The following is a 19692-nucleotide window of genomic DNA, read 5'->3' on the forward strand; positions in this document are numbered from 1 at the left end:
TGTTGCTCCAGGCATTTGTTAATTAATTTCGTTCGTTTTTTTGCAACTAATTGTTTAATTACTAAACGTTAATTTTAGAATTTAATATCATAGATATAGGTTCTAATTGGTCCAAAAAAACGTATCGAAAAAGAAAAAATTTAAAAAATTGAAATTAAGTTGTCCTCCAACTATTAAAATAGGACGTGCAAAACAGCGTTATAAAAAATTGTCCCAAGGTCAGGCAATAGCCGCTCGGGGATTTCCTCTTTTTGCATTAAATAGAGCTTATTTTTACGGTAATTTTTAAAAAAAGCCTGTGCCTCTTTGTTCCCAAGATATTTTTTTTTATATAATGTTAATTATTAATTAACTATTGGACGTACCAGACGTATCGGAATTAGACAATTAAAGAAAGGGTTAAACTTTTATTTTCAGACTCATGCTAGTCATCAAAAACTGATATTCCCACGTTGGACGTTTATTTTACAGATAACAAATTAGTGGAAAATGACTGTGTCACTTCTTTCGAGTTACTTTTTTGATTTTATCATTCTACATATACTTCCCCGTCATAAAGTGCAATGTCTACTAACAATTTTTTCAAGTTTTCAGATTTTATGATCTAATTCGACTGGAGCAATAATAATCATATTTGGTTCAACGAACCTAATTTTTACCAGGAACCCAACTGGTGATTCGCACTGACTTTTCTTGTCAACGTTTTGTTACATCAAAACGACAGTTTACAAAATCCCGCACAACGATCCCAAGTTTATTTAATCAAAATGACTTAATTTTAACCATAAAAATGTATCCCGATTTTCTGCAAGTACTTAGGAAACATTCTGTACAAACGTACGCTTTTTAGGTAGAAGAATACTTTGAAATAAGTTCTGGAGCAACTATATTACCGTTAATACTTGAAGGTATAGGTGTAGCTCCCAACGTGGACATTTTACCCAACTTTCTGGTATTTAGGTTGGATACAAAGAAGAATACCATAGCGCAGTGCCCTATTGAGGTGAATAATCCCAAGCGATTTTAATAGATTGAACGTGAATTTGTTTATTCTAGATTAGAAATAAAAATGATTGTGAGCTCCCCATAACTATAGAAAAACTATTTGAATTGAAGGGTTGCATTAAAGAAACTGTTAAAAACCAGGAAGCCAAAACAGAAAACAAAGAGGAGAAGGGTAAAGCGGGAAAAGCTGGAAAAGCAGGCAAAGCAGACAAAAAGAACAAAAAATCTAAGGAAACTTCCAAGGGTGCCAAGAACAAAAAAGATGAGTTCCCAAAATTTTCAGACCACTTAATGGAAGCTGAACAAGCTTCCTTCAAGAATTTTACAAAGAAAAGTGGTAAGATATCAGGAGGTTCTACATATCCTTTACTAATTACGTTAAATTGAAGGCGACTTCTTTTACGACGTTATAAACGTGGAGCACGACAAAATCAACTTGGAGCCTAAGTCGACTAAAGTTATTACCATCGGTTTTGGTTTGCCCGAGGTCATTTCAGCAAAAAAACGGGAAGAAATAAGAAAACTACAAGAGAGAAAGGAAAAGGCCAAAGGCAAAAAAGACAAGGGTGACAAAAAGGCGAAAGCTTCAAAGGGCAGCAAAAAATCGGGCAGCACAAAGGGCTCCAAAAAGTCCAATGCTTCAGTGAAGAAGATGCCCGAAGACCAAGTGTTTTACGTGGCGAAATACAACATTATGTTGAACGAAACATTTTTGAAAGACATTATCTTAATAAGTACAATTATTGGATAATAGAAAAAATGAACTAATAAAATTTTCATTTAATATGCACCGGGAACGGCTTGTTTTACAATAAACTCACGTCTATTTTAAAACAATGTACATTAACTAATAAAACCAGCAAACACTTTGTTAAGATGGTCCGCGAATTCGCTTCACAAGTTGTTTGTTCTAAAAATTGAAAAAAATTTTTTTACGATAATCAAGACCTCTTTGTCGCCTTACCTTAAGCTCAACATAATCTTGAAATAATAACTGTACTTAGAGTCTGGATTCGTTAATATGTAATTGGATATGAGCTTCACGTCTAAATGTGGAACGAAGAAGAAAATATTTACGATATTTCTTTTGACTGTTTCCTCATTGTTCACTAAACTGTTAGAGTTAGAAGTTAAAACTATTTTTAAAGCGTCCAAATTTTCTGAAATTAAATGAGAAAGATACTCTCGTTTGCATCAGGCCCTAAAAGACATATTTTAAACTGATACTACAGAGGTACAAAGCGTTGATCCTGGCTTAAAAATATTTATTATGAAGAATGATAGAAACAAAAAAAATTGGATGCGATTTTTTGATATAGACATTTAAATTGAGCATATATTTCCCTATTCCCTTAGGTGCATATTTTTTTTGGAAGATTTTGCAATTGATGAACAGTTAAAAGCAAAAATTAGACCTTTGTGCACCTTCTGATAACTGGAAGTAAATTAAATCGTCCAAGTTTAAATTACACACTCCCTTAAATTATTCTCTCTCATAAAAAATTATACAGTATGAAAATTCGAAATATTAAAAATGTTTATTTCATGCACCAAAAAAATTAACCAAACCATGATTTTTATTACTTTTTCTATCTGCTTCATTGTAATGTTAATTTATTTTTTAAATAAATGTTTCTCTTAATTTTAAGGTGGCAAAATACCCAAATAAATCAATAACAAAAACTAATGTCGATAAATTAATCCACAAAGATACCCAATTAATGAAATCTAAAAGGTAAGAGTCGGCGTTGAATAAGTTCTCGCTGTTTTCCAACAGATGGCATTACCAGAACTGCAAACGTATAATTTAAGTAAAGTTTGAAGATTCATATCAGATGCTAGCTGAACTTGCAAAATCATTAAGAGTTGAACACACAACAGTTTTGAAAATTATTTTTATACCAAGTTGAACCCCTTATTGTCCTCAGCTTGTGCCAGTACCGATTTAAAATATGTCTTGTCGTTTTAAAAAAAACGCCTATGAGAATAATGAGTATAACGCTTTGCATATTGCAAAAAACATGCTTCTTAAAAATGTCTTACCTAATATTGACGATAACTTCTTCTGCAAAGCTTTATAAAAAACTTCAATATTTTTCCTGGACAAATTAAGTAAAGCGTTGACTAATACATCTGTTATTTTCGGCTCACATAAAAGATTTGGTAGAGTCGAGAACCAACAATGATAATGCTGTGAACTAGAAAAAAAGAAATCTAACTTTGCACAAATATTTAACGTCCCGTACCTTTTCAAAAATGGAACATCCACCACGTCAGACAATATTTGAAAAACTTCCAGTTTGCATTTTTCGCTGACGGTATTAAAATTATAAAAAGTCACCGTGTTTTCTAATATGATTTTCAAATCTGCTCCGGCTCTCTTCCACGATTTAGGGTCCTCTACCAAACATGCTTTTAAAAACACTATTAAATATTTGACACTTTTTTGATCTACATATTTCCTTGTTAATAAACATTCTACAAAACATATAAGTAAGTAAAAAAAATATAACCGTGTTTAAAGGGAACTTACTACTGATATAAGCTGTTATCGCCTCTAGTTCGATTTTCATTTTTATGGGCGTATGATTTAGGTTTAACACACAGTACATGTAACAAATCAACAAATTTTCTGCGACACATTTTGGGTCCGTATTAATCTCTAACAACATTAAAGTGTTGTTTGCTTTAATTTCTTTACTTCTACTGCTCACTTGGCTATATGGAAAGTTTGTAAGTAGGTGATGTATGAATTTTTTGCCATCGTTAGATAAAAACACAGTTTTCTGTAAAAAATATGACATAAAACGGGATAATTGCTTTATGGACGGTTACTGTCATACTTACTATGTTTATGTGATCATTTTCAATTCGTTTTACATATTTCCACAACAAATAAAGAGTTTTTGTAATACAAGACAGAATAGCTGCTGCTTCATCCTTTAAAATTGTGTTTTCTAGAAATAATGAAAGGTGTTTGCCAATATCATTTTACTGTTATAATAAACAATATACGAGCATGTTCTAATTTTTTACTTAAGTTTTTTTAAGTAAATCTTTTTCTTATTACGGTGTGCAAGGTTAGTAAGATAAATTCTCATGTTTTGGCAGTTTCGCTAAATTAGATGTTCATACTATGCATACTATGAGGCATATTCACAAAGTAAGAGTACTGAGACTCCGATGCTCTGTGGTTTTTGTTTTCGACAAAGTGTTGGGAGCAGAACGAGCACTCATTTGTCTCAGGCAGTTGAGAACTGTTGTTGTAGTGGCGTGTTGAAATGAATGACACTATTCTGAATCTTATCTTGTGTAAAATAGTTAATAATTATTAAAAAAGTATTGCTTTACACACTTGTGAATAAAAAAGTTTTAAAAACTTACCACTAACCCCTTTTCCGATGTTTTTTTCAGGCACCACTTCCATCCATATTTCATATAATAACGGTACTAACGTTATGATGTGCCTATTTAAAGCATCTCCTTCCAAGGACTTATTATTGGCAAAATCTAACACATTGTTGTCTAAAGTGGTACTAAATGATTCTTTATAAAGTGGAATGTAGTTGCAAGATTCAGCATCTATATAAACGTCACTAAAACATAACAAATTCAATTTAAGTTATTATATTAGGTATAATTTCGTACCTTCTTTCAATGTCTTCCAAATTATGGTTTCGTATAATCGTTTCTAAAACAGCGTGCAATCTACTTAACACTTTCAACCTCCATGTAACACTCGTCATTTTACTTCCTAAGTTTACTGTCAACGTGCGCATTAAAGTGGAGTCGCTTCTTAATTTTGATATCAAGGTAAAGAAAGCAGGCAACAATTTCTCCGAAGTTTTAAAAATCAAACCGGAGTTGTACTTTATAAAGCAGTCAAGAAACAACAATGAATCCTCTTGAATGTTTTTATCTATATTTGTCATAGCACATCGTATATTTGTGGAAAAGTGATTAAAGAATGCCTCCACTTTAAAATCGGGTACCTAAAATATATTTTTTATGCTATAAAGATTATAATAAAAAAATACATACAATTTCTAAAATCGTATTTATGACTTTTGCAGCAGATTTCCTGACTTTTCGCTCACGATCTTGCATTAGAGTACTAACACTTGTAATTATTTGCGACAGATACATATTTATGAGCTCGTCTGAGTGAATCTTCATCATTTCTGCTAATTCTTCACATGCACCATAACGAACATTTTCGTTATAATGCTTGATTCTATTTAAAAGATCCTGAAATTATCAATCATATTTTATATTCGTTTACAACACTGGTTTGTCAACTATTACCTTAACATCGAGTTTTCTTTTACTAAGGGGAGTACTGGCATCTTTTTCCTTCAGCTGCTGGACCAAAACGATTGGTTTTATTTTAAAATCTGTCTTTGTAACATTTAAACCTTTAGGAAGAAATTTTGTTTTCGACTGTTTTAACTTAACCTTTGCTTTGTCTTCCTTCAATTTCTTTTTATGTTTACCCATTATTAACTGGCGGGTATGTTTTCAAAGTTCACAGAAAAATAAATAACAATAATTCATAAACTTAAAAGTAACCTTAAACTTTCACACTGTATAACCAATAAATTTTACATTGACGAACGTGGTGCCATCTAGATGAAGTACCTATAAGTTATGTTGCTTTGACAGATATTCAGAGTTAAAATTGTTTTTAATTTATTTGAACTTTACACAAAGTGTAAGTAATTGTATATTAAGCATATTTTGATCCTGTACTATCAATTTAAATATGTAATAAAAAAAGGAAATATTCTATCTCCCCGAATGTAAAAGTGCGTTTAAATCGAAAATGCTGTAAGAGTAACCACACGAATACGGCTTTAGTTCAAATGTTAAGGAGAATTGTCAACGCTGACAGCTGTCAAATTGATTGACAACAAGAAACAAAAATATTTTTTAATTTTGTGGTTTTTAATAACATTGTAAAAAATGGACAATTCACCTGTTGAAGAAGACGTTTTAGATGAAGATAACCATGATTTATTTATAAACTTTCCACCAGACGTTCAAAAAGCTATTGAAGAAGTAATTTATTTATTCAAACTTTAATGTCCTTCTTAATGATTTCTTTTTAGGTCCTGCCTAGTAAAGATCCCTTAGATGAACCAGATTTTAACAGTATTGATTACATTAATTCGCTTTTTCCCACAGAACAGTCACTCTCAAACATAGATGAAATAGTACTAAAAATGGAAAATAAAATAAATTCCATAGATAACGAAATAAGCACAGTTGTTCGTGGTCAAATAGCAGCGAGTCAAGATGGAAGACAAGCACTCGACGAAGCTCAGAAAGTTATAAAACAGTTATTTATTCATATTAAGGACATAAAGGAACGCGCAGAGAAATCTGAGGAAATGGTTCGTGAAATAACAAGAGACATAAAACAACTGGATTGCGCTAAACGGAACTTAACTTTAGCGATAACTACATTGAATCATCTGCATATGTTAGTAGGAGGTGTAGATACTTTAAAGTCTCTTACGCAGAAGAGGCTGTACGGAGAAATTGCTTTACCATTGCAAGCTATAAGTGAGGTTATGACACATTTTGAAAATTATTCCGATATTCCACAAATAAAAAACTTGAGCGATCAAGTGAAGTCGATACACGTTGAACTGGCCGAACAGATTACTCATGATTTCAAAGAGGCATTTTCAGGTAAATCGTATTAGGTAAATAATTAAGCTACTTTATTTATAAAATTTGTAGGAACTAATACAAGGAACATGATACCAAATAAACAGCTTGCTCAGGCTTGCTTGGTGGTATCTATTTTAGACCCAAAAGTAAAGAGGGAGCTGCTTAAATGGTTCGTAAACTTGCAACTGCAAGAGTATAATCATTTATTCCAAGAAACCGAAGATACAGCGTGGTTGGATAAAATCGATAAACGTTACGCTTGGATAAAGAGGCACTTATTGGAATTTGAAGATCGCTTAGGTACATTTTTTCAAAATGTCTGCTTTCAGTAATACTCGTTTTTTTAGGTAATATGTTTCCACAAAACTGGGAAGTTTCTGAGAGAATTGCAGTTCAATTCTGCCACAATACTAGAGAAGAACTCTCGAAAATAATGTCGAAGAGAAAAAATGAAATCGATGTGAAGTTATTATTGTACGCTATACAGAAAACAGCAGGTTTCGAAAACCTTTTATCTAGAAGATTTACAGGCGTGACTATAAGCGAATTTAATGAAAATGTACAAAAAAATGTTGGCATGGAAAAGGGACAGGGTGATATTAGAGAGGAAGGAGGCGAAAATGATTTGAATTCTTCTCCGTTCCACGGATTAATAGGTAAGCAATTAAATTACACGACAGTTCTTTCTGTATTGCAATATTCTTATCATAGGCAGGTGTTTCATCCCACATTTAGAAATTTACATCGAAAGTGTAGATCGGAACCTGTTGGACTTAATTGAACGATTTATAGTAGACCAGAAACAGAGTAAACCGACAGAGGCCACAGACACTCAAGCCGCTATCTTACCGAGCTGTCCGGACTTGTTTGTTTTCTACAAAAAGAGTATGATCCAGTGCAATCAGTTAGACCGGGGCCAAACGATGTTGAGTTTAACAAGAACGTTTCAGAAATACTTACATGAATATTCTGAGAAACTCCTCCTGAATAACTTACCAAAAATCGAATCGCAGTCCTTAGGAAGCTCTGTCCAAAATTTCACCAAAGATTTACAAAAAATGTCGACGTCGGGGTTGATACAGAATTTTTCGTCGCTTTTGAAGGAAGGGGAAGTTACAAGGTATAAAATCTGAAAACCCTTTGGACCTTAGTGCTCTATTTGTCTTATTTTTTAGGTTTACGAAGGAAGAACAAACGAGGATATGCTGTATCCTAACCACAGCCGAATATTGTTTGGAGACGACGCAGCAACTTGGTGATAAACTTAAGGAGAAGATTGACCCCACACTGGCCGATCAAATTGATTTGTCAAAGGAGCAAGATAATTTCCACAAGTATTATTATATGACATATTATAAATATATATAATTATATGATCTATTAAATTTTTTAGAGTAATATCGAACTGTATACAGATATTAGTTCAGGATTTGGAAAACGCATGTGAACCGGCGTTAACGGCGATGAGCAAGGTGAGAATTTATTTCTTCACTCAAAATTTTGTTAGTTTAAAAATTTGTTGACTAAAGGTCAGAATAGTTTAAAATTTTCCACTATCACAACCGAAGAGTCATTTATCATTAGTAAAGAAATAATTTTAAAAAATTTAAAATACTATTTAATACAATAAAAAGGATTTTAATTGATTCTTCCCAGAAATGGTGGATTTTTCAGTCATATTAATAAAGACTTGATAAACTTATCAATTTTGACTTTTAAATGCCTGTTTTATAATATTTCATGATAACTTGAATCATTTTACCTGAAACTGCAGAAAAAAGTGTAATTATAACATAAATTTAACTTTGAATTTGAATAACTTTTGTACGAGTAGGTTTATCAAAAAATGATAAAGGACATTTTTTGTAGAACGTTCAATTCCCTACAAGAATATGTTTTGGTCATTTAAATCCGTCTATTGGTTTTTATATAAAGTTCTGAAATTGAAAAATAATTTTTCCCATGTTATTCAAATGAAAAATGGAAAATCGTGATGTGACACCTCTAAATATTATTATTAAGAGTTCCGATTTTTACAGGCATCTCTTCTCACTTCCCTGAATCTATTTCAGAGTTGTTGTTGAATCAGCCTAGCTTTATTGTTTTTCAAAATATTCTCGATGAAGGTCAATACACTTGCATGCGCTTAAACCATTTTTTGCAGCACTTTTTCCATTCTGAATGCATTTTGAACGCATCAACCGCTTCTCGTAATTTATTTTTGATGTGAAGTCATTGGGTGCCAAATCAGGGCTGTATGGCGGATGACTCATCAATTTGACTATTTTTTTTCTCAAAAAGTATCTTATTTGAGCCAATATGTGAAATATCGCATTGTCCTGGTGAAGAAGTTGGCTTCCCTTTTTTTTCCGAATACTTCCGGTAAACAAACGGTTGTGTACCATTCGGAATTGACCGTCCAACATTGCATGTCAGATTTTTTCGAAAAAACTGGTTACCATTTGCTGGGAAGTGCGTATGCAAAGAACTTTGTTGGATTTGGCTCATCTTGAAAGACTCGTACAGTCAACTGCTGTTTATTTTCGAGCTTACACGCAGAAATCTATAATTCGTCATCTGTTACGATGTCGTAGAAGTGTTTTGAAGCACAACAATCGTATTTCTTGAGTATTTCTTTCGACCAAACGACCTTCAGTTTTTTTTTTGAGCATTTGTCAAATTATGTGGGATTCAACACGAACAAATTTTTTTGGCAATTAAATGTTCATGCAATATTGAATGTATGCTGGTCCCACTAATGCCCAATGGTGCCTCAATCTTACGAAAAGCCACATGACGATCTTGCAATATCAGTTCATGCACAACATCAATGTTTTCTGGGACAACAACCAATTTTAGACGACCTTCACGAAATTCATCGGTGAGCGAAGCACTGCTACGATTGAATTCCGTATACAACTAATATACAGTGGTTTTTGAGGGTACTTCATCGACTAAAGTTGAAATAAGTTTATCAATGCACTGTTGTTGAGATAATCCACATCAAAAGTTGCAAAAAATAATCGCACAGAAATGTTCATGACTTAATTCCATTTTTTGGCAGAGATGAATTTTTCAAGTCACTGTAAACAACGCAAATAGCACTTTTAGGTTAAAACGTTCCTAGTAAGTATATCGACAAAAGGTCTAGCTTTATGGTAAGGACGTCGGGTGTCAGATGGCAGCACCAGGATCATCCATTCCCGAAATATAAACGGTAACCCTCGTACTAGTTTGTCGTATTAGCAAAATATCAATTGAATACACAAAAAAAGTGTCTGATATTTTAAACGTAACTTTTTTAGATCAGTTTTACCGGGCAAAATAAACTTTTTAAGTATTGATATTGTGGGGAACTACTCTGCGGTCTACATGTCCTGTCCAGTGTTGAATTATTTCCAGAGATATTTCTAATAAAGCGCTAAAATATGACATACTTAGTACTCAAAATGTGTCGGTAAATAGGCACTTAAACAGCTAAATTGTTCGTCGGTTGTCTCACTTACAGCATAGTTGAATAGTTAATTTTTTTATATTTTCTCGTACCATTTTTTCTAGATCCAGTGGCAAAACGTAGACACAGTGGGAGATCAGAGTCCGTACATTACGGCCATTACAACCCACTTGAAAACGACCGTTCCCATAATCCGAGAAAACTTATCACAGTCTCGGAAGTATTTCACGCAGTTCTGCATAAAATTCGCTAATAGTTTCATTCCGAAATTCATCCAGAACATTTACAAGTGCAAACCGATCAATACGGAAGGAGCAGAACAGCTCCTTTTGGACACTCACATGTTGAAAACGGTTCTGTTAAACTTGCCGTCCATTTCGTCGCAAATTAACCGACAGGCTCCGGCCGCTTACTCCAAGGTCGTCACGAAAGGCATGACGAAAGCAGAAATGATACTCAAGGTAGTGATGACGCCCCTCGATCCGCCCAAGAACTTTGTCGAGCAGTACAAGAAGTTGCTGCCGGAGTGTCAGCTGACTGAATTCTATAAGATACTGGAGATGAAGAGCGTCAAGAGGCAGGAGCAGACTGTGTTAGTGGACGTTTTTAAAAATTATAAGTAGTTCTTTTTCGTGGTGCTATAAATTTGTTTTGAATTTTTGCGAATTATTGTTTTCAGTTTTTTTTTTTCTAATTTTTATTGTAATTTGTTTAATTAAAAATATATTTTTATTTATTTGCAATTTGTATATTTGTTTTTAATTTTGACGTTTTAATAACGCAATCTAAATATGGACGTCTATAAAAAAATTTACAAGGTGTAAGCTACAAATATCACAATTGATGCAAAAAAAAAATTACAACGGTGAAATCTGTTGGGGGCATCAATTAAAAAAATTGTGCCATAAGTGTAATCAGTCAAATAAAGCTTAGATCTGACAACTACTATCTAACAAGCTTTATATCACTTTACTCGTAAAAAAACAATAAAAAAATACAGGGTGTTCTATTAAAAAAAAAAGTTTATATCTTCATAATGTAACATTCAACTTCTCTTGAAATCGATAGAAAATATCCTAATCTTTAAAATTTATTTTTGTAATTTAAAAAATAAAGAAGGTAGATCGCTTTCTGATACAAATCTAGCAATAACTCAAAAAATATATTTTTTACTTAAAAATTACCAAATTATTTTCTCCGTGATCGTTTGATAAAGAGTCCAAGTAATAGTAGTAATGTGCTAATTGAAGTATAAGTAATAATTTCAAACGGTACTGCAGGAAATTTCTGCTTATGATAGGCAACCAACAAAATATTTTTATAGATTTTATTACACAGTTTGTCTAAATATGAATTAATGCACAAATAGCAGACTTTCCTCCATTCTAACGCATATTTTCTATAAAATCGAGTTAATTTGAAATTCGAATTGCTTTTTGTTGTAAAGAAAGTAATTTGCCGCTTTTGAAGAAGCGACATCGTAAATTACAAATTTCTTTACACGAGCAAGTAATCTGAGTTTTAAACTAAGTCCATTTTATAGAAAATCTGCGTTAAAATGGGGGAAAGTCTGTTATTTGTGCATTAATTCATATTTAGATAAACTGAGTAATAAAATGTATAAAAATGTATTGCTGGTTGACTATTTGCTATAAAGCCCTCTTAATAGAAGGATCCGTTTGTAGGAAATATTAGTTATTGTTAGCATAAATCTTAGACTTCAAAAAACCCCAAAGCAAAAAGTCCAACGGGGTTAAATCACATGATTAGGGCAGCCAATTTTGAACACCAATATGGGAAATTGCACGGACCAGGAAAGGAAACATTTTGAAATTTATTAATTACTGGGCGTGATTTTATTGTTGGAAAATATTGGGAATAATAACACAAGAGGTGTCTCATTTCGTGGGTCATGAGAAAAGTATAGTGTCATTTTTTTTTATCAACAAATAGGTAAAAAATTCGTCAATTTTTGTTATACGCGTAACTGTATAAAAACTATTAATCTTAGCAAAAAATTTTCAACAGATGATTCGATGTCGAGAAACTCATCTTTAAAATGAGACGTTATAAGTTAAAATGCTTTATAAACAAAAAATTTATTGCCCATTTTCAAATGACTATTCCGGGGGCAGGGTTATGACTAAAACATTCTGTTTGGGATCATTTTCTTCGAAGGAACACCAAGTATCCTCTAGTTAAAAATAAAATAATTTTTTTTTCAAATTTAGTTGTAAAAAACTTGCTAACTCCGGACCTATTGGTCGTAGAAACTTTTTTTTTCAATCTGTAGGTTTTTTTATGGGCTTTCGAATGGTGTATATAACTTCTTTCAAAAGTTAAAAACCACGGAGTTATTTTATTATTATTAGGGAAAAAAGTGCCTTTTATTTGTTAACAATTATATACAACTAAATTTGAAAAAATTTTTAATTTTTTTTAACTAGAGGATACTTGGTGTCCCTTCGAAGAAAATAAGCCCAAAAAGAATGTTTTAGTCACAACCCTGCCCCCGAAATAATCATTTGAAAATGGGCCTTTTTTGCAAAAATGGGATAAATAAATAGAATTTTGTAAAAACTATTTGACCGATCGAGCCCATCTTTAGCATATCTCTTAAGGATATGAAAACTCACATTTTGGGAAAGTTTGGTAAGATTTTATTAATTATTTAAAATGTTATTAACAATTAAAGAAAAAGCACTTTTTCCGTTTCATTTTGCAATAAATTTTTTGTTTATAAAGCAATTTTAACATATAAAGTATCATTTTAAAGATGAGTTTCTCTAGATCAAATCGTCTACATTTTTTGCCAAGATTAATAGTTTTTTTACAATAACGCGTAGAACAAAAAATGACGAATTTTATACCTATTTGTTGATAAAAAACAATGACGCTATACTTTTTTCATGACCCACGAGATGAGACGCCTCTTGTATTATTATTCCCAAGACTTTCTAACAATAAAATCACATCCAGTGATTTTCACGATTTCTCGATGATTTTTCACCTTTATTTCTTGGTTCGACTGTATGGCATGTGATACTATCTTGTTGAAACCACATGTCGTCTACATTCATATCTTGCAATTTAAGCACAAAAAAACTGGAGTATTATGTCGCGACAGCGAGCACCATTAACTGTTATTGCCTGACCACCCACATTTTCGAAGAAGAATGGTTCGATGATGCCTCCAGTCCAAAATCTGCAGCAAATAGTGATACGTTATGGATGCATTTGTTTCTCAACAATCACTCGTAGATTTTCTTAACCCCAAGGGCTTCATTTTTAATAGCCTTGAACAATCAGCCGTTACGCTGTCTTTTTTAAATCTTGCGTGAATTTTGGATCACCCGATAATTCAATTAATTCAATTGACATCTTTTTACAGTGTTTTGCTCTAATTTTTGAATCTTTGTCACATTGAATTCGATTATATTCATGAACTGTGCAAACAAAATTTATTTTCAGTGACTTCATTCGTTCAGAAGATATTTAGGACTATTTTCATAAAGTACTACTTCAGAATTTAAATGAGTTTTTAATTTTTAAGAGTCAGTTTTGTTTCTTTAAGTTTTAAAGCTGTATTAACACCATAATAAATATAACCCATTGGATGTTTTTTTTAATTATAACACCCTGTATCTCAAAACCGAGACCGTCAAGGTCAAATATTTATGTAAAAGAATATTTTTAAATTTCGAAGAGGCAAGTAGTACTCCATTTTTCATAAGCCGTTGTTTATAATAAAAAAATAAAAAAATACACAATATATCCCTATTCAGATATATTTATTTTATAAATAGAACCAGATAAATTTTATATAAAAAATATACTTATAAAAATTATATTATAAATATGCACTACAAAAAATTATAACAGAAATAACATTTCCTGAACTATATTCATGATTACATTAAGAGTTATGCTAAACCAGAGAAATTAATGAGATAATCTTAAATGTACAGAAATTTTCATGGTCTTTTTTCCTTTTTTGTTATTTTAATAACCTTCTATTAGAAAGAATTTAATTTACAATGCAAAAATTGATGTGTTTGATGTCCTAATGCAATTTTTTGCTCTCATAAATTAATTAAAAAAAAGTATCCATTTCTTTCCTTTATAATATAAAATCATACTAAAAGATGTTTGCATAAAAACATCTTCGAAAGTTTCACAAAATATTATTTCTTAAATAAAATTCGATTATTTCGTCACTCAATTATGCTACAAATAACAGTCGTACGATATTTGTTGGGATACAATTCTAAGAAAACTTACGAAGAAAGACAGTATGCACTGCAATTCTATCTCAACAAATATAGTACAGACTGTACTATTAATCAGCTATTAAATATGAAAGCTTGTGGATTTTTTACGCTAATAGAATAAACAGTAAGTGGCAGAATTATATACCTATAACTAATATTACATAATATGAATATTCACAATACAGTTTATTAAAATCCATAAGTGTACCTTAAGCGTTCGAAAGTTCAAGTTTTATATTTCCCTTTTTAATATAAGACTTAATTGAAAATAATAGGTGTCTTAATCTTAAATGCCAACATATACGCAAATGTATGCCTTTCATTTCATCTCTAATTTTTCTTATATTCAATTCGTTCTACCTTTACCTCGTCTCCCACTAGCTGGTAGACATATGTCACTACAGTAGTGTTTTGTATGTCCATGAGTACAAATGAGGGTGTTATTGATCTAAAATCAAAGAAATGCCACCACTTAAATTGTTTAATCTGCAGAAGTTATGGCAGAAGCATTACCAGAAAAGGAGCGTGGACATTTACAGGACATTTATAAGAGGGTCAATTTCTTTATAGGATCTTAAAATCAACAGGTGCGGTTTATTATTTCAAATTCAATACTCACGTGTCTAATGCATTATAAGCTCCTGTGGCCGACCCCGGATTAATATAAAACTTATTTTCGTGTTCATAAGCCTCAAACTTATGAGTGTGACCAGAAATAAGTATATCCACGTCTAGCTGTCTTTGAATTAACGCTAAAGAATCTGGGTCGCCCCAAGGCACAACTTGATGTCCGTGCGAAAGGCCTATTCGAAACTGTCCTACCGTTACAACTTTTTGTTCCGGATAATTTAAATTCTACAAAATAGGAATTAGTAACTTACATTTTGAACATTAATGTAAATCTTTAATACATACATCATCAAAATCTCCCCTAACGACGTGGACATCACTGGCCAGAGTCTTTAAATAATCGTACGATTCTTTGGTACATAAATTTCCTGTACAAAGTATGTGTTGTATTCTTCCCGGTACGAGTAATTTTTTGAACTTGGCTGGTAGGCTGCTACATCTGTGTGGGATATGTAAATCTCCCAAAACTAGAACGAGCTAAAAATTTTAAGGTTATAAATGAATTTTTAATAGAAAATATGATACAAAAAATTGAACAATATACTTTACCATATTTGTAAATTCCTACAAAGCAGAGGTACAATATTCTAATTCAATTCTGAAAATTTACTTAATTCTGCAAAAGATAAACACCCCCTAAGGAAAACAGGTATCTACCTAGACCTAACTCTTTTATCTATGCTAGACCTACACAGGGTTGCCGATTTCAACATTCACTGCATTCTTTTAACGATCGTCAAGCCCCAGTCCCTAGGGCGTTAAACCCGGAGACGACCCTACTGAGCTCTTGAAAAGAGCATATATAGGTTAGGTCTATGAGGTTTGTTATGGCATAATTGAGTGTTTATTTACTTAACCTTAAATATATTTTAGAGTTCCAAACTCCAGCTAAAATGATAGTCCTCGATGGAAAAGGGGAAGACATCCCAGGGCGTCGAGCCCTGGATCAAAAGGCCATGCTATGGAACAGCTCTGAGTTACTCTAGGGTAACGAAGCCCTTGAAACGAATGTCATCATTGGTTAACATCCAAAATTTGCAGGAATATTTTTAGTTACGGAATTGAAAGTTGGTCAACATTGTCATGTTTTGAGGGTTATTTTATTTTCAAATTCAGTTTAAATGTCAAATGCATTAAATAATAAATAATAAATGTTTTTTAAGTTAATATTATGCAGTTAACTTATTTTTGTATAATGTAAGGTAAAACATTTGTTGTGTGCAAGATCTATGTCGCAATGAATTGTATTCTACCTGGTTTAAATATAAAAGGTGAGTATCTATCTATTTAAATTAGTTTCTGATCTCACAGTTTTTATTTTCTTTCAGTCCTATCAAAAGCTATTCACGCCCTAGCTAAAGTAGGGGATGATCTCTACCTAGAAGCACACGAAGACAGATTAACATTAATAACGTTAAATCTAAGAAAAACAATATGTGTTCGTTACCATTTATTAGACAGCTTTTTCTCCAATTACGAAGTAAACAAGAACGAACTTAATGAACAATGTAGCGCTATAACTTGTAAAATTCATATGAAAATTCTTCTACCATTATTTAAAGGAGCTCATCTAGAAAAAAAGGTAAGTACTATTTAAAACTGATTGCTATGTAACATTGCTTCTACTAATTTTTCCTTAGTTGGAATTCATTAAGTTGGAATATGAAAGCGACAGTGATGTGATCATTTTCAAAATGAAATTTAAGTGTGATGATATCTTAATGACGCACAGGTTAAGGTTAATGGAGACCGAATCGTTATCCATAGAATTTAAACCGGATGCTGGTTCCAACAATATATTAGGATCTAGCTCCTTTTTCAACCAATTATTAACAATGTTCAGCAATACAGACGATGAAATCACTTTTGAGATTTCCAAAGAAAAAGTGGTGGTGAGGAATTACATTGTAGGTAAGATTTCTAAATGCTTTGACTCTCATTATTTGATATGAATAATCTTTTTGTAGGTGCCACTGTGACAGCTAATTCCGTAAGAAGTCAGGTAAATCTAAACCGATCCGAATTCTCAAAGTTCGAAATTAATAAAGAAACAGCAATAAATTTCTGTTTGAGGCCGCTACGTACTGCCATACAGTTTGCTGAAGGATTCAACTTGAATATCGGCATCAATTTTGAAGTTGGCGGCAAGTAAGCTTAGTTTTGATGTATTTGATGTTATCGTTATCGTCCGTTTACTTTCTAGGCCACTGACGTTAATAATGAAAAATCCGACATTTGAAGTAAACTTCATAGTGGCTACTTTGAATCCTTACAGTGACCTCCAAAGTTCTATGGCTACTTCGTCAATACCCACGAAAATTACCCAACTCGCCCATGAAAACATCAATCTGTCTTTGGAAGATCGACAAGCTCTGAACGAAGAGTGGGACGATTGGGAAATGGACACGGAAGAAAACAACCCCAAAAGAGCTAAACTTGATATGAATATAAAAAAAGACAAAAACAGAAAAGGAAAGGGTAAGTGTAAAAAATTTAACTTACCTTCAGATCCGGTGCCTATGGATGTTGACGGTGAGGATATGGATGTTCTTCCACCTTCTCCCGAATCGCCAAGGACGAAAAAGGCGAAGTTAGTTTTTGGACGATGTTTCGAACCTACGTTCACGGAAACCTCTTTCGGTGAGGTGTTAGCTCCAAACTCCGATTCCGAATAAATATCATAAATGGTTATTTGTAATGTAATTTTTTACATTTATAAACAAATAGGTCCAAAGTGATAAAATTGTACAGAATATATTTTTTGTTAATGAATAAAAGTTTCTCATCGAATTCATTTGATTTATATGAGAAATGTTTTGGTGATAATTAATGAAGTAATTACAAGCAGTCCTCGAATTACGTCGTTTCAAGTTGTGCCAACAATATTTTAACACTAGTCTTCAATCCAACGTAAATAGCTTCGAAATACGTCTTGGGCTATTTCACTTGTACGGTCATCGGTGTTGCAAGCCTTTGGACGTTTACAGAATACCATGAATGTTTTTAAAGAACACGATCCAAATTTTGAAAGAAGTTTTAAATTTTAATAATATAATTACTACTTCCTGTCAGCGTTATCGAGAAATGTATGAAAACAAGAAAAATGAAGCGAAACAAACTCGAACTGATACGTTTTTTAGACCAGTGATTTAGTGTTTATTATGGTTCTTTCTATTTTTTCAATTGTGCAATAAGTATGTACCAAATACATGGTTTGTTTTATAAAGTATTATTATTTAATATTAATATGTAGTTTTTTTAAATTATATGTTCAGATAGAACCTAACTGCTTCACTTTATATAGAAACGGATGAAAAGAATGTATCGACTTATATCGTATGGATTTACATCATTTATTTTGAGAACTGAACATACCATAAGTACGAGGACTGCCTCTTAATTAATATGCGAAAATTATTTGAAACAAACATTTTATAAGCAAGAAAAACATTTGAAAAGCCTGTGTCTGACAAAACAAGAACTGAAGTGTTAGGTCACTTGTGTAAATAAAAAAACGCTGACCATATACAGGGTGAGCCATTAGTGTGAGAAAGTAAAGTAACTCCCTTGTTATTCATAATACAGAAAAATATTTATATAAAAGTTGTACAGAATCAAAAAACCTAAAGGACAAAATTAATTTTAAGCACACAGGGTGATGTGTAAAAATGGGACACGCAATATATTACATTTTTTAAATGGAACACCCTGTATATTTTTAAACGTATGGATTTTTGAGAAAATTCTATATATGGCAATATAAACAGTTTATCATTTTAGTGCGGGGTTGCCAAGTTATGTAGAAAATTCTTCGGATTTTGGAAAAAACATGACCTCGAAGAAGTTGTATTAACTTTCAACTACTAACACTTGGAGCAAAAATATGACAGAGTTATAGGCAAAGACTCCTATAATAGCTAATATCGATATTTTATACAGGGCATTTTTTATAATACCATCATTTTAAGAAAGTTCAAACTTGATTTTCTAAAATTTTTCAAATGGAACACCCTGTATTTTATTGTTCTATTTTATTCACATAATATCACTTCAACTTTTATTAAATATGTTCTACACCTAAAGTTGTTAGTTTTTAAGACATCGCAACATTTCTGGAAAAACCTAATTTTTATTATTTTTGGTCGCAGGAAATGGCTTTGAAAAAAACTGTCACATTGTGTCAATTTGTCAGTTCATAGTTTATCATTCCATTTTGAGTTAATTTTTATTAGTTAATATTTATTTGTGGTATTCTATAAACTAACAATTTTAGATATAGAACATGCTTAATAAAACTTGAAGTGGACCGATAAGTGAATAAAATACAGGGTGTCCCATTTGAAAAATTTAAGAAAATCAAGTTTAAACTTTCTAAAAATGATCGTATTATAAAAAATGCCTTGTATAAAATATCGATATTAGCTAATACAGGAGTCTTTGCTTATAACTCTGTCAAATATTTTTGCTCCAAGTGTTAGTAGTTGAAAGTTAATACTTTTTTGAGGTCTTGTTTTTTCAAAATTTGAAGAATTTTCTACATAACTTAGCAACCCCAAAAATGTTAAACTGTTTATATTCCCATATATAGAATTCTCTTAGAAATCCATATGTACAAAAATATACAGGGTGTTCCATTTAAAAAATGTAATATTTATC

The 19692-nt window shown here is 31.9% G+C and overlaps 5 protein-coding genes across 5 annotated transcripts; 3 read left to right on the forward strand and 2 right to left on the reverse strand.

The window, feature by feature from the left end:
• The first annotated feature begins 581 nt into the window (after positions 1 to 581).
• LOC108903853 lies at positions 582 to 1777 on the forward strand. Its single transcript, XM_018706172.1, has 2 exons — positions 582 to 1342; positions 1395 to 1777. The coding sequence occupies exons 1-2, from the start codon at positions 1297 to 1299 to the stop codon at positions 1754 to 1756; spliced, it is 408 nt and encodes a 135-aa protein (XP_018561688.1). The 5' UTR covers positions 582 to 1296; the 3' UTR covers positions 1757 to 1777.
• LOC108903852 (testis-expressed protein 10 homolog) lies at positions 1771 to 5593 on the reverse strand. The gene is made up of 10 exons (XM_018706171.1): positions 5311 to 5593; positions 5047 to 5253; positions 4654 to 4997; positions 4390 to 4601; positions 3853 to 3962; positions 3539 to 3791; positions 3252 to 3483; positions 3049 to 3203; positions 1970 to 2165; positions 1771 to 1915 (listed from the first exon to the last, which is right to left on the reverse strand). Exons 1-10 carry the CDS (start codon positions 5500 to 5502, stop codon positions 1900 to 1902), a joined length of 1917 nt encoding a protein of 638 aa, XP_018561687.1. The 5' UTR covers positions 5503 to 5593; the 3' UTR covers positions 1771 to 1899.
• A 317-nt stretch (positions 5594 to 5910) lies between these two features.
• Positions 5911 to 10808, forward strand: LOC108903850 (vacuolar protein sorting-associated protein 53 homolog). The gene is made up of 8 exons (XM_018706169.1): positions 5911 to 6063; positions 6114 to 6699; positions 6751 to 6981; positions 7029 to 7337; positions 7393 to 7801; positions 7857 to 8015; positions 8075 to 8153; positions 10240 to 10808. The coding sequence occupies exons 1-8, from the start codon at positions 5968 to 5970 to the stop codon at positions 10756 to 10758; spliced, it is 2388 nt and encodes a 795-aa protein (XP_018561685.1). The 5' UTR covers positions 5911 to 5967; the 3' UTR covers positions 10759 to 10808.
• Positions 10809 to 13947: 3139 nt separating this feature from the next.
• On the reverse strand, positions 13948 to 15703 carry LOC108903851 (vacuolar protein sorting-associated protein 29). The gene is made up of 4 exons (XM_018706170.1): positions 15586 to 15703; positions 15322 to 15513; positions 15026 to 15261; positions 13948 to 14854 (listed from the first exon to the last, which is right to left on the reverse strand). Exons 1-4 carry the CDS (start codon positions 15586 to 15588, stop codon positions 14737 to 14739), a joined length of 549 nt encoding a protein of 182 aa, XP_018561686.1. The 5' UTR covers positions 15589 to 15703; the 3' UTR covers positions 13948 to 14736.
• A 401-nt stretch (positions 15704 to 16104) lies between these two features.
• On the forward strand, positions 16105 to 17818 carry LOC108903857 (cell cycle checkpoint control protein RAD9A). Its single transcript, XM_018706177.1, has 5 exons — positions 16105 to 16307; positions 16365 to 16618; positions 16677 to 16947; positions 17004 to 17184; positions 17240 to 17818. Exons 1-5 carry the CDS (start codon positions 16274 to 16276, stop codon positions 17709 to 17711), a joined length of 1212 nt encoding a protein of 403 aa, XP_018561693.1. The 5' UTR covers positions 16105 to 16273; the 3' UTR covers positions 17712 to 17818.
• Positions 17819 to 19692: the final 1874 nt, after the last annotated feature.

This window comes from Anoplophora glabripennis, unplaced genomic scaffold (genome assembly GCF_000390285.2).
Source record: "Anoplophora glabripennis isolate ALB-LARVAE unplaced genomic scaffold, Agla_2.0 scaffold49, whole genome shotgun sequence".
Lineage (NCBI taxonomy): Eukaryota > Metazoa > Arthropoda > Insecta > Coleoptera > Cerambycidae > Anoplophora > Anoplophora glabripennis.

Coding starts and splice junctions, on each gene's coding strand:
- LOC108903852 (XM_018706171.1), bottom strand. CDS start 5,502: ATGGGTAAACATAAAAAGAAATTGAAGGAAGACAAAGCAAAGGTTAAG. Junction 3,792..3,852: donor AAAATGATCACATAAACATA/GTAAGTATGACA, acceptor TATTTTTTACAG/AAAACTGTGTTTTTATCTAA. Junction 3,204..3,251: donor GATGTTCCATTTTTGAAAAG/GTACGGGACGTT, acceptor CTTTTTTTCTAG/TTCACAGCATTATCATTGTT.
- LOC108903850 (XM_018706169.1), top strand. CDS start 5,968: ATGGACAATTCACCTGTTGAAGAAGACGTTTTAGATGAAGATAACCAT. Junction 7,338..7,392: donor TCCGTTCCACGGATTAATAG/GTAAGCAATTAA, acceptor TTCTTATCATAG/GCAGGTGTTTCATCCCACAT. Junction 7,802..7,856: donor AAGGAAGGGGAAGTTACAAG/GTATAAAATCTG, acceptor CTTATTTTTTAG/GTTTACGAAGGAAGAACAAA.
- LOC108903857 (XM_018706177.1), top strand. CDS start 16,274: ATGAATTGTATTCTACCTGGTTTAAATATAAAAG. Junction 16,308..16,364: donor ACCTGGTTTAAATATAAAAG/GTGAGTATCTAT, acceptor ATTTTCTTTCAG/TCCTATCAAAAGCTATTCAC. Junction 17,185..17,239: donor AATTTTGAAGTTGGCGGCAA/GTAAGCTTAGTT, acceptor TTTACTTTCTAG/GCCACTGACGTTAATAATGA.
- LOC108903853 (XM_018706172.1), top strand. CDS start 1,297: ATGGAAGCTGAACAAGCTTCCTTCAAGAATTTTACAAAGAAAAGTG. Junction 1,343..1,394: donor GAATTTTACAAAGAAAAGTG/GTAAGATATCAG, acceptor GTTAAATTGAAG/GCGACTTCTTTTACGACGTT.
- LOC108903851 (XM_018706170.1), bottom strand. Junction 15,262..15,321: donor TTAGGGGAGATTTTGATGAT/GTATGTATTAAA, acceptor CCTATTTTGTAG/AATTTAAATTATCCGGAACA. Junction 14,855..15,025: donor GCTTATAATGCATTAGACAC/GTGAGTATTGAA, acceptor CTTTGATTTTAG/ATCAATAACACCCTCATTTG.